General features: G+C 50.9%; 1 protein-coding gene across 1 annotated transcript in view; it reads right to left on the minus strand.

Moving 5' to 3' along the window:
- The window catches only part of ITGA11 (integrin subunit alpha 11), a 127,737-nt gene extending 116,994 nt beyond the window's left edge, over positions 1 to 10,743 (minus strand). The window contains exon 1 of the mRNA XM_029239741.1: positions 10,599 to 10,743. Coding sequence (XP_029095574.1) covers positions 10,599 to 10,650 — 52 coding nt within the window. The 5' untranslated portion in view covers positions 10,651 to 10,743. The remainder of the gene's footprint in view (positions 1 to 10,598) is intronic.
- Positions 10,744 to 14,674: the final 3,931 nt, after the last annotated feature.

The raw sequence follows: 14,674 nt of genomic DNA on the forward strand, positions 1-14,674 counted from the left end.
TGGGGGGAGGGGCTAGTTTTAAGATGTGCTCAAATGCAGAGATGCACACGGAAGAGAGAGGAAAGAGCAGGGACCATCTCGGTGACCATTTTGACATATTCCGGACAACCGGAGGGGCCTCTTGCCAAGCCTGCCAGCATGTCTGCCCCTGGCTGGCCTCACCGTCAGCAGCAAGCACATTCCACAGTTGATGTTTGGCTTGTGGTCTGGCCTGGCCTTCTCGTTGGTTTCTTCTGCTCTGAAAGGCTTTTAAAATCAGAATCTGGGTTCTCTTTAAGTTTGGGGCATGAATCACTGCTTCTGGGCCTGGAAAGGGGATAGAGGGACAGGAGGGCCCATGCCATGGGTTCTCCCTCTCTCTCAGGCCCGCGTGCCACTAAGCATGTATACGTGACAGGCTCCCAGTCAAAACATTCCAAGTCAGACTCGCTTCCAAGCTCCCAGCCAACATTTCCACCTGCCCAAGAGCCCCGCAAAGTCGACATGCCCAGGATCCACTCAACTTCCTGGTCCTTAACACCCCCCTCCTCCATATTCTCTCCTTTTCCTTCCCTGGTGACCAAGGATGTTCCATTCTGCCCCCCACAGGTTCCCTCTTCCTCTCTCCTCTCACCACCTTTACATCAGGCTCTGGCATCCTCCTGCCTGGGTTGCTGCAGTAGCCATCTGAGCAATCCACTTGCTTCTAGTTGTTGTCCTGTCACATTCAACCTACACCCATATCCCCCACCGCCCCGCCAAGGAGCTTCTCAAAACATACATTAGAACATGCTCTACCCTCCCTCAAAAACTTTCAGTGGCTCCCATCTGCTATATCCAAATGCCTTAGTTGGCATTCAGTCCTCTCTCGGTGGCCTCAGCCCATGTTCCATTCTTGCAGTTCTGCACATACTCCAGCATCCTGCCAACCAAACATCAGGCTCTTCCCCAGATATATTCTCTGCTCTTCTTGCAGTTACAAATCATCTCTTTTTCACCTCTCAAATTCCAGAGTCTTTTATCTGTAGCTCTCTTACAGCTTTTATTACTTCCTCCCTTGTATTAGTTATTTTATTTTATTTTATTTTTTTTGGCTGCATTGGGTCTTCGTTGCTGCGTGCAGGCTTTCTCTAGCTGCGGCGAGCGGGGGCTATTGTTCGTTGCGGTGTGCGGGCTTCTCATTGCGGTGGCTTCTCTTGTTGCGGAGCACAGGCTCTAGGTGCACGGGCTTCAGTAGGTGTGGCACGTGGGCTCAGTAGTTGTGGCTCATGGGCCCTAGAGCGCAGGCTCAGTAGTTGTGGCACACGGGCTTAGTTGCTCCACGGCATGTGGGATCTTCCCGGCCCAGGGCTCGAACCCGTGTCCCCTGCATTGGCAGGCGGATTCTCAACCACTGCGCCACCAGGGAAGCCCTGTATTAGTTATTTATCCAAAGATCTCTCTCCTACTAGACCATAAACTCTTTGAAGGACAGGACTTATCTCTTAACTTTTATCCCTCAGAGCCCCTAGCACAGCACCTAATACAGGCCACTGTGTTGGGACCTCTTGGCGGTGCATCTGCAAAGAAACATAAGACATCTATCTTGCCCTTAAATATCTTTCTGTTGACTTAGACAGTTCTTACATTCATTCAACACATATTATTTGAGCAGTACTACGTCTGGCACTGTGGGAGAGCTGGCAATACAGAGACTGACAGGAGATGTGGTCCCTGCTCCAGTCCAGTGGGCAAAGCTGTCCAGGCTATTATAATATCGTGTTGTGTATGGGGTATAACACTGTAAGAAGTATAGGCATCTTGAGATCACAAAAGTAACTGATCCAAGGTCTGACTAAGTCAGGTGAGGCTTTCAGGAGGAAGACCTGAAGAATAAGTGAGAGACAGCCAGCAGAAAGGAGGGGGTCGAATGCGATGTAGGGAACAATGTGAGTGAAGGACAGAGACAGCTGGTGCGTTTGAGACACTAAGAAGCTCAGTTTAGTGGAGCTGCCACAGGGGTGTAGACGTGCCCATGCACATGGTGCTGCTAGAGGGGAGTCCTGAGTGCAGGCTATTCAGGGTCTGGTGAGCTCTATTGAAAAGGCTGGACTCAACCTAAGGCAATAGGGAGCCACTGAGGATTTTAAGCAGGGGAAGTGACTACACACTCAGTTCGTGTTTTAGCCTCACTTTGTCTGCTATAGAGGAAGGTCTGGGTGGATGGGGGCAGGAGGGAGTTTGGGCCTCAGGCTGGTCCCAGGGGCTTCCTGCTCTGCCTCCCCCAGGCAAGCCTGTCCTCTTTTTCCTGATGGAGCATCCCTTCCCCACCCCACCTGGGCTTCTCTTTGACAGTTCCCATCCTGAGTCAGGTGCTTCCTTCACCTGAAGACTCACAACTGCTTCAGTGGGGCCCAGAATCGCAGGGTTGGAATGACCCTGATCGGCTCTGTTTAACCCCTGCTGGACACCCCCTACCGTGCCAGTCCATCTGTCTGTGAGCAGTTCTGACCAGGATCCTCAGCCAAACTGGTGTCCCCATAGCCCCTCTTTGGCTTTCCTCTGTCCCACTTGGGGCCACACAGTGATCAATAGCTTATGGCCTTGTGGGGGGCACAGACAAGGTCACTAAATGAATAACCCTCCAAATACCAACTCCCATCTCAAATGCCCCCTTGTGCCTCAGCCTCTCAAACTCTGATTCCACACTGTGTCTCCAGCCCAGCCTGGCTATGAATCCTGTGAAACTGCAGGCTGGAGAGGTGGGCTGGAAAACTGGGAAGCAGGACAATTGGTTACATCTTGGTTTCACCACTGACTGTTTGTGACCCTGAGAAAGTCATTTCCCTTCCCTGGACAGTGTTTTCTCTTCCGCTTGACTGGGGATTGGGTTTAGATGACACCGATGAGTCTCAGCCTTGGCTGCCCATTAGAATTACTGGGGAGCTTTAAAAAAATGCCAAGGCTGGGCTTCCCTGGTGGCGCAGTGGTTGGGAGTCCGCCTGCCGATGCGGGGGACGCGGGTTCGTGCACTGGTCTGGGAGGATCCCACATGCTGCGGAGCGGCTGGGCCCGTGAGCCATGGCCGCTGAGCCTGCGCGTCCGGAGCCTGTGCTCCGCAATGGGAGAGGCCACAGCAGTGAGAGGCCCTCGTACCGCAAAAAAAAAAAAAAAAAAAAATGCCAAGGCCAGGCTCCATCATGGAGAGTGATGGTGTGCTCTGGTGGGGTCAGTGAACAGTTTTGTTTTACACCGTCATTCTCTTGTTCACCCATGAATGAGGACCACTGGACTTGCTGATTGTCTGCAGACCAAGAGGGGAGGCTGAAGTGGGCAGGTAAAAAACCCGAGAAGTGACCTCCTATTTAGAAGGATTAGCCCAGCAGGACCACGGCAGCACCAATACCCGTGGCTGTGGAAAGGCCAGAATTTCAAGTTTTGGCTTCTTGCTTTCACCAAGAGGGCTACTCCAGAGCCCAGCATCAAATGCTTGAAGGTCCCCCCGAAAGGTTCTCAAAGGGGTCTTGAGGCAGTAACTGGAGACAGAAGCATCTTCTGAATTCCATGGCTTAAAAATCATTCCACAGCCCTGGCTGTGTGCCTTCAGAACTGCTCTATGGGCACCCCTGCATCTACGGACACCAGCACTTTGCATGGGCCCTGCAGCCCATGTGTGATCTGTGCCTTCCTGCCCTCACAGAGGCTGAGCCTTATCTGATTTGGAATTTCCAGAACCTGGAGATGCCTGGGGTTTAGTGGGTGCTCAGTACATACTGGCCAAATGGATGAGCCACACAGTTTCTTCATGTGTCAAGAGGGATCCTGGCGCCTTCCTTGCCAACTCACAAGCCTGCAGGGAGAACTCTGTGAGCAGTTGCTCAGCCCCACACTCAGAAGGGCCCCTGCTTGGTTTAATGCTCTGCCGTGGCCACCTTGAAATTCTTAATAGTCTTTAAACAAGGAGCCCTGTATTTTCATTTCACACTGGGCCCCACAGATTATGTAGCTGACCCTGCATATGTGGTAAGTGGTGGGAATAAACTCAGAGAAGAGCTCTGTCTACATACTATTTATGGGACTTTATGGTTGCCACCAGTCACCAAATACGAGAGGCTATGAGCTCCAGGAAAAGAGCAATTCCAGTAGAAGGAGAGGAGATGGACCTCACTTTGTGGTCTTCTTCCTGGCAGTAGGAGAAAGCAGTAGTCTGAGGGCCTGGGGATGGGCAAGACAGAAAGGACAGATGGTGGAGACTGCAGACACTCCCAGTGGTCTACAGAGAATGATTTCAATGATCTTGTCCTACCTGCCTGCCACAGATGTAGAAAATCTACCATTAGAACTTCATTCCTTTGGCCGAAGCACTGCTTGCTCCTTAAGTTCCTCTGACGAGTGTAGCAAACTAGGTTTCTAATCTCATCTTTGGCCAGAAGATCTGTCCCTGAATTCCTATGTGATCTTGGGGAAATCACAGGAAATCATTTAACTTTGAAAAGCCTCAGTTTCCCCCTCTATCTAATGGACATACCAGCCTCGACAGGACCTCTGACCTCACCTGGCCTATTTTGACTGACAGAACAAATACCCGGGAGCGCTCTTTGCAGACTGTTGGGAGCTGCATCCACTTACTCGTTTCATGGTTTTTCCATGGCCTTCTTGAGGCTCAGTCTGCAAAGAAACAGGTCCTGGAAATCTGCAGGGTCAGGATTCCTGTAGCCTGGCCCAGCTGGGTGATGCCGCTGGGGGAAGAAAGCTGTCAGCCCCAGCTACGGAGGCAGGAGCCCCTTCTCTGTGTCATCCTGTTTGGAATCCTGGAGCACACTGCTATAGCAACTTGCCTAACTCACCCCACATGCCACGTGGAAAAACCTCTGCCCGCTTTAGGGCAGCATCACCCAAGCCACAGACCGGCTTCTTCTTCTATGTTACAGGATGCCGCCCATCATCCACAAGGGCCCAGGTAGAACCCATCTGATCGGCGATGGAGTAGTGGGGTAAGGGGCCGGACCAGGCCAGGCAGGTCCCTTGCCTCAACTTTTTGGTCTCACCTATTCCAGGTCCTGGTACCTGAAATTCCGTCATTAGCCCCTTGATCCTTTGGCTCAAGGCATAGCCCAGTTAAAATGCAAATCACTTCGAAGGACACATGAAGCTGTCATCACTCATCAGTGCTGTGCAGCATGAATTAACTCGTCAGGCCTGGAGCTCAGAGCAGGTTTTGATTAGGGGAAGCAGAGGCAGGGAAGGGAGGAGAGCAATGCCCAGCCCAGACCCTGAGGAGGGTTGGAGAGGCAGTCAGAGTGGCGCAGAATATTGGGACTTGGGGGCAGATGGTAGAGCCCCACTCGGCCCTAAGCAGGGAGGCAAGTGAGGGAAAGAGGCTCCCGTATTAAAAGGCAGGGCGTGAGGACCACTTCTCACCAAGCCAGCATCTTGAGTGGGAAATCGCTGTCTAGCTGAGTCTGAAGGAGAGAGCTGCTTCTCCTGGACCAGTGCCCATGTGAGGATGGCCATTTGCGTACAGATCTCATTTTCCCTGAAGACAGTATCTTCCAGCAAGGGCATCTTATTCATCTTTCTGTGCCCTCCTGAAGAGACATTATGCGTGGATTAAGGGCAAACACCAAACATCGCCTTTTACTCAGTCAGCATGACCCTGGATGAACCATTTAACTTCTCACGTGTAACCTGGTGATTGCTGTAGTGACTTCCATAGTGACGCCTAGCTGAGATGTGAGAAAATGCTTGACGCAGTGCCTGGTATCAGGCACTGAGGGCTTACTGGGTGCCAGATGCTGTTCCAAACACTTGATATGAGTGAACCACGTAGAGATCATCTAAAGCACACATCAGCCTGTGAAGTCGTTATTCTACCCATTTTACAGATGAGGAAATGAGGCCCAGAGGGACTTATCCAGGGTCACCCAAGCAGAAAGGATTTGAATCCAGTTGGGCTCCCAGGCCACACACATAATGATCATCACTCCAGCTCAGTAAGCTCGAAGGTGGAGGAAGTTTGGGATAGAGGCGGTGGGGGTGGAGATGGGGGCATGTTTGACCACACTGACGTCTTCCTCCAGGAGGAATTTTATTCATCTCGTGAAGGTCATAAGTACAGAGTATGAAAACCCTTCATGGAATTTTGGGGGAGCTTATTTATTTTTGGCTTATGAGGTGACCGACTCCAGTCTCCTCCCCTTCTCCCCTGGCTGGTAACCTTCTGGGCTTTCAACTAAGAATTGGTACACTCAGGATTTACATGTTGGGGGATGGGGACCCTCCTTCCTGGACCACAGCTCTCTAGAGCAAGCACTCCACACTGAGGGCGTGTGGGTGACTTTGGAGCTCATAATCGTTTTGGGAAAATAGTTTCAAATGGCTATGAATTCCTGAGGGTAGCCCATGGTTCGGTGGTGTTCGGATAGGGGCATTAAGCTATGAGAGCCAGACGAGACACCGATTTTGGAATGTGTTAGTGCATGTTTAAAGCTTGTTTTGTAGCTGACCCTCCCTGAGCCAGCCAGAGGCTGTCACTACCTGGGGAGGATTGTGATGGATCCTTTCTCTTTGCAACTGCAATAGAACAATGTAAGTAAGATCTGGAAGCCTATAGTGAGACAAGAATCTCCAAAGTCAGGCATTAAGGAGAGAAAAGAGGGCTTTTTAATTCTCCAAAAACTCCCTTCTATACAGCAAGAGCCAAGCTAGGCCAGCTAAGACCATAGTTCCGTCCTAAGCAATGAGGGGAGAGGATGGAAGGGAAGTCCCTGCTGCTGGAGGAAGCTGTCACTGCAGGAGGGGAGACAAAGAGGTTCACAGAGGGCAAAATGAAGGTGAGCTGCTGTCTGAGTTTCTCAAGGACCCGCAGCCCTGTGGGTGGGCTGGGAACAATGAGGATGTCTAGCTGAGGGGATAGACATCCCATCTCTGGGGGATCCACTGCAGGGTAGAGATAGGGGCACGGTGAATAAGAAGAAAGAGGGTCATATTCCACTTTCATCTCATTAGGGTCCCCAGGGTCTGCCTGTGGAAGGGTCCAGAAGCTCCACGGCTGATGGTGGCTGAGAGGCTTGGCTGACAAGCTCCCAGCAGGGCGGGCACTGGGGAGGCAAAGTGACAAACTTTATCTCCTTCCCTGCTCTTCCCAAGCTGGAGAGCAGGACTTGGATCTTTTTAGTCTTTGCACACCTGTGGTGCCCAGTACTGTGCCTTTTCCATACAAGGTTTTTCTGCTGAATAAGACCCCCACCCACAAGGACACATAAAGGAGTGGTATGGTTCTTCTCCTCTCCAACGACACAAAACACTCATGCCAGGATCATACTGACTTCAAGACAGCCTCAATGGCAAAAAGAAAAACAAAAACAAAAAACCCTGAGTTCCCATTATGACCAAGATTTTGGGCCAGGCCTTTGGGAGAAGGGATTAGGAAAGTTTAGGTTTATTTACGAGTATGATGTATGAAGGTTACATCTCCGCATCCTTAGATCCCTTACTCAATGGCCAGTAATGAGCAATGATGATGATGACGATGGAGAAGAAAGACAAACTCCTAAATGCTCAATACGTGCCTGCAACTTTCCAAATACTTTATATACATCATAAATCTTTGGATACTCTTTAAGTTCTATTGTTATCATCCCCATTTTGCAGATGAGAAAACTGAGGCACAGAGCTGGTTAGTAACTTGCCAAGGAAACAGAGTCCCAATTAGCAGAGGCCAGACCCATCCCAGGCAGTGAAACCCCAGGGCCTTCACCCCCACGCTCTGTCTGATCTCCCTATGTGTCTTTATATCACCTGTCAGGTAACAAGTGCTCAGTAAAGACTGAGGTTTTTTTTTCTGCTTCCAAACTGGGAGGATTTCACTTTTATTTTATTTTTAAAAATTTTATTGAAGTATAGTTGATTTACAATGCGGTGTTTAATTTCTGCTGTGCAGCAAAGTGACTCAGTTATACATATATATATTCTTTTTCCTAATCACATGCATTACAATAGGCAAGTTCTGATCAATGGGTCTGTTCTCGCTGAACGTCAGCTATAAAAGTCTTTGGACCTGTCTACTTTTTTTCTGGCTTTCTTGATAGTTCTGCCCATCTCATCACCCTTCACAGCCTGCAGCAGAAGCTCTGGAAAGATCAAGGCTCTGAACTCATAATGGCCTTAATGAGGACTCCCCCACCAACATGGCCTGTGACAAGTCCCTGCCCAGCCAAACTGTGCCATCACCAGTAGGCAAGCTTCCTGATAATCCTCACATTGAACCCATCTGATGCACAGATGAGACATCAACATCAGTCCTACTCTGGAGCTGGGGGAATGGACCCAATGACCTCTGTGACCCTTCTAATCTCCAGAGTCACTACTGACCAGAGTCATCTTTGTGGTTTTCAAATATTCATCTTTTTGTTCTTTAACTACTGTAGTTCCAGGAAATAACACTCTAATGTACAAACAGTCCCACTTTAAGGTCTATCCACACTCTACACACTCCTTTAAGGCCCAGTCCAAATGCTATCTCCTCCTGCAGGAAGCCTTATTCAAGCGGAACTGAACTTCTCCTGTTCGAATTGCAGCCCTTAGCTTCTCTGTGCCATTCACTCCCCAGTGCTTCTATTTAGCTTTCCCTGGTCTCACCTTGTTCTCAGCTACAGGCAGGGCCCTGACTGCATACATGCTTGGGCCCCACCCCCAGTTCCTTGCAGGCAGATGTTGTTCCAACACTGATTGATATGTTTAATGAATCCCATATTTCAAGAACTCAGACTGACCAGACATAACTCAGGAGTGGTTTTCTCCATATGAAGGGAACTCTGAGTCACAAATCCTGTCCCTGTCCTTCACTGCACGCCCTTACCCCCCTCCATCCCTGCTTTATCATTATCAACCACTGATTCAGCCCTACTGTGTACCAAGCCCTGTGTTAAGAACTTTTCTTACAGGGCCAGCCTGACTTAATCATGCCAACAGCTTTCTAGTCTCAGAATATCTACTTCCATTCACAGAGGAGGATACCTGTTGTAGAGATTGCATAACACGCCTAAGGCTGTACGGCTAGTGGGCAGCAAAGCCAGAATGGGAAGCCAGGTCTGATTTCAAAGCTTTTGCCCCTTGAGGTCTGGACTGTCTCTAGCCCCTAAAGCAGCCATTTCAACTCAAGTTCTGGTGGGGCCACATATCTGGGGTCACACAGGAGTGCATTCCCTTTTTCTATGGCTGGGTCTCCTAGTGATTTGAAGGCAGTTCCTAGAGTTCCCCCTCTTGCCTAAATGACCTAGAGAGGGCTTCACCACCTCCTCCGGCAGCCGGTTTCTAGATATATGCTGGCCTGGTCGCAGCTCTTCCCCCACTGTCCCCAACGCTCTCTCCTCCCCAACTTAAAGCATCAATGTCTGTTTTCAGTTGTGACTCTACGATCTGAACTGAACCCCACCAGCACAGCCCCTTTCAACTACAGGCCCTCCCAAAAGCTCCACTATAGACCGACGCTGGGTGCACTTGTTTGCTGTAGTACCCCGGGACTGGGTGAGTTTGCTTGGGCTGGAGGATCTCCACCTGTGCTCTTTGAGGGCGCCTCTCCCCCTGCCACCGCATCTGACTCCTACTACTGGCCCCAGCCCAGACCTGGAGCCCACGCAGAAGGGGAGGCTAGGCCCTTCGGCCAGTTTCCGAGGTGCTGGTCCCCGCCAGAGCACTCGGCCACGCCAAGGAGGGGACCCGCAAGCTTTCCCGATCCGTAGAACAGCGCCTCTGGCCGCCGCCACCAAGTGGCGGGTCGCGCCGGAACTCGGGGTGTGGGGACTCCCGGGCCGGATGCCCCAGTGAGGATGGCCCAGGGCTGGCCTCTCGCTCCGGGCCGCCCGCCCCGCCGGCCCGGAGTCCCCGCCGCGCCGCGACACCTGGAGTACATTAGGCGGCGGCGCACGTCTCAGCGATGGCGGAATCCGCCGCATTATTGAATGAGCGCACAGTTCTGAACGCGGGCTGGGGGGCGATGCCCCGTCCCTATCTCGAGGGTCAGGTAATGTTTTCGGGGGCCCTGGACTGCCGAGCTGCTCTCCGCAGCCTTCCGCTAGGCCCGCGACGGCTCACCAGAGCCTGGGCGCCGACCGCCTCAAGGCTGCGCTCCGTTCCGGCCCGAGGGACCCTGGGCGGCTCTTGGCTCCCGGCTCTCCCCCAGCACCCCCCCTTCCCTGGGACCGCCGCAGCAGGCTCTCCACTCTTAGGGATGCTTTCTCCGGGCGCCCTGACCCCTTCCCTCGCTCAGGACGCGCGCCCTCGGCGCTCCCGGGACCACGAGTGACCCCCGCGGCGGCGCGGAAAGCTCGGCGGGGCGCTTGGAGGTAAGCAGGGCGCCCAGCGGGGCCACCAGCCCTCGGCGCTTTTCAACTCGAGTCTCTTCAACTCCACCAAAGTCCCGGCCTCTGGCCGCCTCCGCGCGCCTCCCTCTAGCGCGGAACTTGGCGGAGTCGCTCGACTACAGCCAGTTCCCGGGGGACCCACGTCCCCGAGAGCCGCCGAGGTCGGACCCTGGGAGCGCACCGCGACCGGCTCCTGGCAGCTGTATCCCAGGCTTCGGCGGTTCAGGGAGGGGCTCCCGGAGGCGGGGGGGTGGGGGGGTATAAGGGGGCACGTACCTGGCCACAGGCTGAGGGCCCACGCCACCAGGAGGCCCCTGGTCAGGTCCATGGTCCGCGGCGCGGCGGCGGGGCGCGGTGCGGAGCAGCGGCAGGGGGCGGCGAGCCAGAGCGACAGCCTCCTCTGCGAGGCGCCCCGAGCCTGCACTGCGCGCGGCGCCCGGCTCCCTGACAGCCGCGGCTGCTTCAGAGGAAGTGGGAGGGCTCGAGCGGCGGGGAGGGGCGCCCGGACACCGCTGGGCTCTGGCTGCGGGCCAGTCGCGGCCCCTCTGCCACCTGGGCAGGCGGCGGGCTGCGGCCTCGACGCCTCTCCGGATCTCTCCTTCTGCCTCCACCCCACCTCTGCCTTAGGAGAAAATTCCAGAGAACCGCTCCTCACCAGTGCAGCGCCTGCCTCCACACCACCACTACCACCAAATTCAGAGTCTGTTCAGGAAGAGTGGCTTCTATTCTCATGTCCGAGAGGAAGGAGCTTCCGAGAGCTCAGAGGGGTACCTAAGGTGACTCAGGGACACGGGCCATGACTCGGGTCTCCCTTGGCCAAGGGGAGTGGATGTCTGTCCAGCTTCCATTCTGAGACAACCCGCTGCTCTCCTGCACCCTGGGGCTCGGAATGTAAAGGCCACAGTGCTTCTCCTGGCCCTGGAATAAATGCAGATCCCCCTTCCACCTCTACGCTGTCCACCCCCCACCCCTGAGGCATTCCAAAGCATCCAGGAGGACCCTGTGCCCACTGTTACCATAACAGTGAAGCTCTTCTTTGGAACCTAGCCACCTTCCTTCTCTGCGCTTCTAACCACTGACAATTAAATTCAATGCACATTTGTTGCATAAGCTTTAAATCAGGCCCTGGACCAAAACCCATGGGTGTGGAGGCTGGCCTTTCTAGCAAGGGAGACAGCTGAGGCAGAGGGTAGGATGGCCTGTGTGGTGAAAAGTAGAGCAGAAGTCCCACATCACTTTCTCGGGAAAACCTTCCCTGAAGCCCCCCTCCCCAGCCCCGCATCCTTAGCAGGTCAGGTGCCCAGACACAAGCTCATCCTCTCCCCCACAACTCTCATTTTTTTCCCTTGTACTTACTCAAGAAGCTAGACCTTAACTAGTGTATCATTTGATTAACTTTTCTCTCCTTGCCCAGACCGAAAACACCACTGGGGTAGAAATCTCTGGCTCACACTGAGCACTTAGCCCTCAACACCCCAGGAACATAGTAAGTGGGTGGATGGAGAGGTGGATGAGGGCAGGTGGTGTGTGGGTGCACAGAGTGGGGGAGGGATTGGAAGGTTTCCCAGAGGAGGGGACTGGGTTTTGAGAAGGCCCAGGTTCACGCAGGAATAGTAGTGGGCATTGTGCCTGGCTCCCCGATATCGCTGTCCTCTTGCTAGCTACCCTGGTTTTTATTCTGGTATCCTCACCTCTCCCATTCAGCCACAGTCTTTGGAGGAAGCTGATTCTATCTCTGGGGTGTGTGTGTGTGTGTGTGTGTGTGTGTGTGTGTGTGTGTGTGTTTGCACGTGTGTTGGGGGAGGCATGTGGTTTAGGCTGAAATGAATCACTGTATTGCCATCCCCAGGCCATAGTTTAAGAAAGGGCAACATGACCAAGGAAGAAGTCTTTCTGGGAATAAGCATTCTTCCTCTTCTAAAAGAGCCGCTAGAATTAACTAACGAACCAAGTGTCTCCTCTCCTACCCCCACGTCCCTTCCCTGGCTGGGACAAAGAATCACGTATGTCTGGAAGTTGACAGGGGTCTGGGTGGGGATCTGGCCTTGGGATGAGGCAGATGCTGGATGACAGCATGGAGAAACCAAGTCCAAGAGGGTCTTGCTGGTCCCCTGAATCAAGCCACCCCCTCAGTCCACTCCCCCAGGGACTTCCCGGTTATGTGACCAGTGAGTCCCCTTTATTGTTTAAGCCAGTTTGAGCCAGGATGCTTTGAACTTAGAGCATTGTGATTACAGCTATCCAGCAGGCTGCAAACCACTTCGCTGCCTCACACAAATTCACACTTTCCCTAGTGTTCTCAAAGTCCAAGTGCATGGGAATTGCCTCGAACACTTGCAAAGAATTTTCTCCAAGATCAGGGAGTCCTGATGGACACTGTGGTCACTCTGCTGTGGAGGTGGGCTGAGGACCTCACTCTGAGACTGCATGCTGCTTGCTGAAGGGGCTCTCTGCAGTGGGCGTGCTGGTCTTCAGCTAGCAATTCTGCCATTCATTAACTCACATTGTACTCATCAGGGGCATGGGGCTCCTCAGTACATGATGGGTGCCTTTGGATAATCCGGGAAGGTGGGGAGGGGGAGAAGTGTGCCCTCACTTATTCTTTCAACCCAAACTTAGTGCCTACCGTGCCCCTGTGCTCTGCAAGTCACACAAGAGAAGCTGAGAAGACAAAACCTCGTCCCAACAAGGACCTGCTGTATAGCACAGGAAACTCTGCTCAATATTCTGTAATAACCTAAATGGGGAAAGAGCTTGAAAAAGAATAGATACATGTATATGTATAACAATCACTTTGATGTACACCTGAAACTAACACAACATTGTTAATCAACTATACTTCAATATAAAATTTTTTAAAAAGAAATTAATTTTCTACAATAACGAATCAAAAAAGATATAACCTCGTATTTATTGACATAATCATTGTTATTTAATCATTCATTTAAATCATTTATTATTTAATGATTATTGAACGTTATTTAAATAACACAAGGCAGCAGTGTGTGAGGAACACATGCAAAATCCAGATTCAGTCTGGAGAAGTTCAGAGAACTGGACGAAGGGCTTTATGGAAGCTGGGCTTTGAGTTGAATAATAATAATAAAAATCATCCTTTGTATGTACATAGCCTATTTATTTTTTTGTTGAGATGTAATTTACGTACCATAACTCACCATGCAATTAAGCATTTTTTAGGATATTCCCAAGGTTGTGCCCCTCTTACTACTAATTTCAGAACATTTTCATCACCCTAAAAAGAAACTAATCATTAGTAGCCACTCTCCACTCCTTCACTCAAGCCCCTGGCAACCACTAATCTACTTTCTGTCCGGATGGATTTGTCTATTCTGGACAGTTCATGTAAATGGAATCATACAATATGTGGCCTTTTGTGTCCGGCTTCTACCACTTAGCATAATGTTTCCAAGGTTCATCCGTATTGTTGCATATCAGTATTTCATTCCCTTTTATCGCCAAATAACATTCCATTGTATGGCTCTATCACATTTTGTTTATCCACTCATCAGGTAATGGATATTTGGTTGTTTCCACTTTTTGGCTATCGCGAATGATGCTGCTGTGAACATTTGTGTATAACTTTTGTGTGACATATGTTTTCTTTTTTTTTTAAATTGAAGTATGGTTGGTTTACAATGTTGTGTTAGTTTCAGGTGTACAGCAAAGTGATTCAGCTATATCTACATCTATGTATCTACAGATACAGATATAGATATATCTATTCTTTTTCAGATTACTTTCCCTTACAGATTATTACAAGATGTCAAGTATAGTTCCCTAGGAGTAGGATTTCTGGGTCATATGGTAACTCTATGTTTAATCATTTGAGGAACTGCCAAACTATTTCCACAGTGGCTGCACCATTTTACATTCCCACCGGCAATGCATGAGGGCTGTATATGATATTTTACTAATTTTGAAATCTCTTTCACACCTGTGATCTCATTTAATAACAAAATAGTAACAACAATAATAATAATAAAGAGGGTCAGATGTGTCCTGCAAGGAATTATAATTTTTATAGATAAAGAGATTATATTGGTGAAGATTCTTTCAGTTGCAAGTAACAGAAACTCTACACAAACTGACTGAAGCAGAAAAGGGAATGTATAAGTTCATGTAAATAGGAAGTACAAAGGTGACTGCTGCAGGTATGGCTGGATCAAGAGTCCCAAATGAGACACTTGTCTTTCTCTCTGTCTTCTCTTAGTTTTGCTTCACTCTGTTCTCCTTTCCTGCAGCATACAGGATTTCTCTGTCTACTAGAAAAATGTAGCCAGCAGACCCAAGCTTATACTTTGTAGATTCTAAAGGGAGAGAGACAGCCTTCC

This window comes from Monodon monoceros, unplaced genomic scaffold, assembly GCF_005190385.1.
Source record: "Monodon monoceros isolate NGI ecotype Baffin Bay Population unplaced genomic scaffold, NGI_Narwhal_1 Super_Scaffold_21, whole genome shotgun sequence".
In the NCBI taxonomy this organism is placed as follows: domain Eukaryota; kingdom Metazoa; phylum Chordata; class Mammalia; order Artiodactyla; family Monodontidae; genus Monodon; species Monodon monoceros.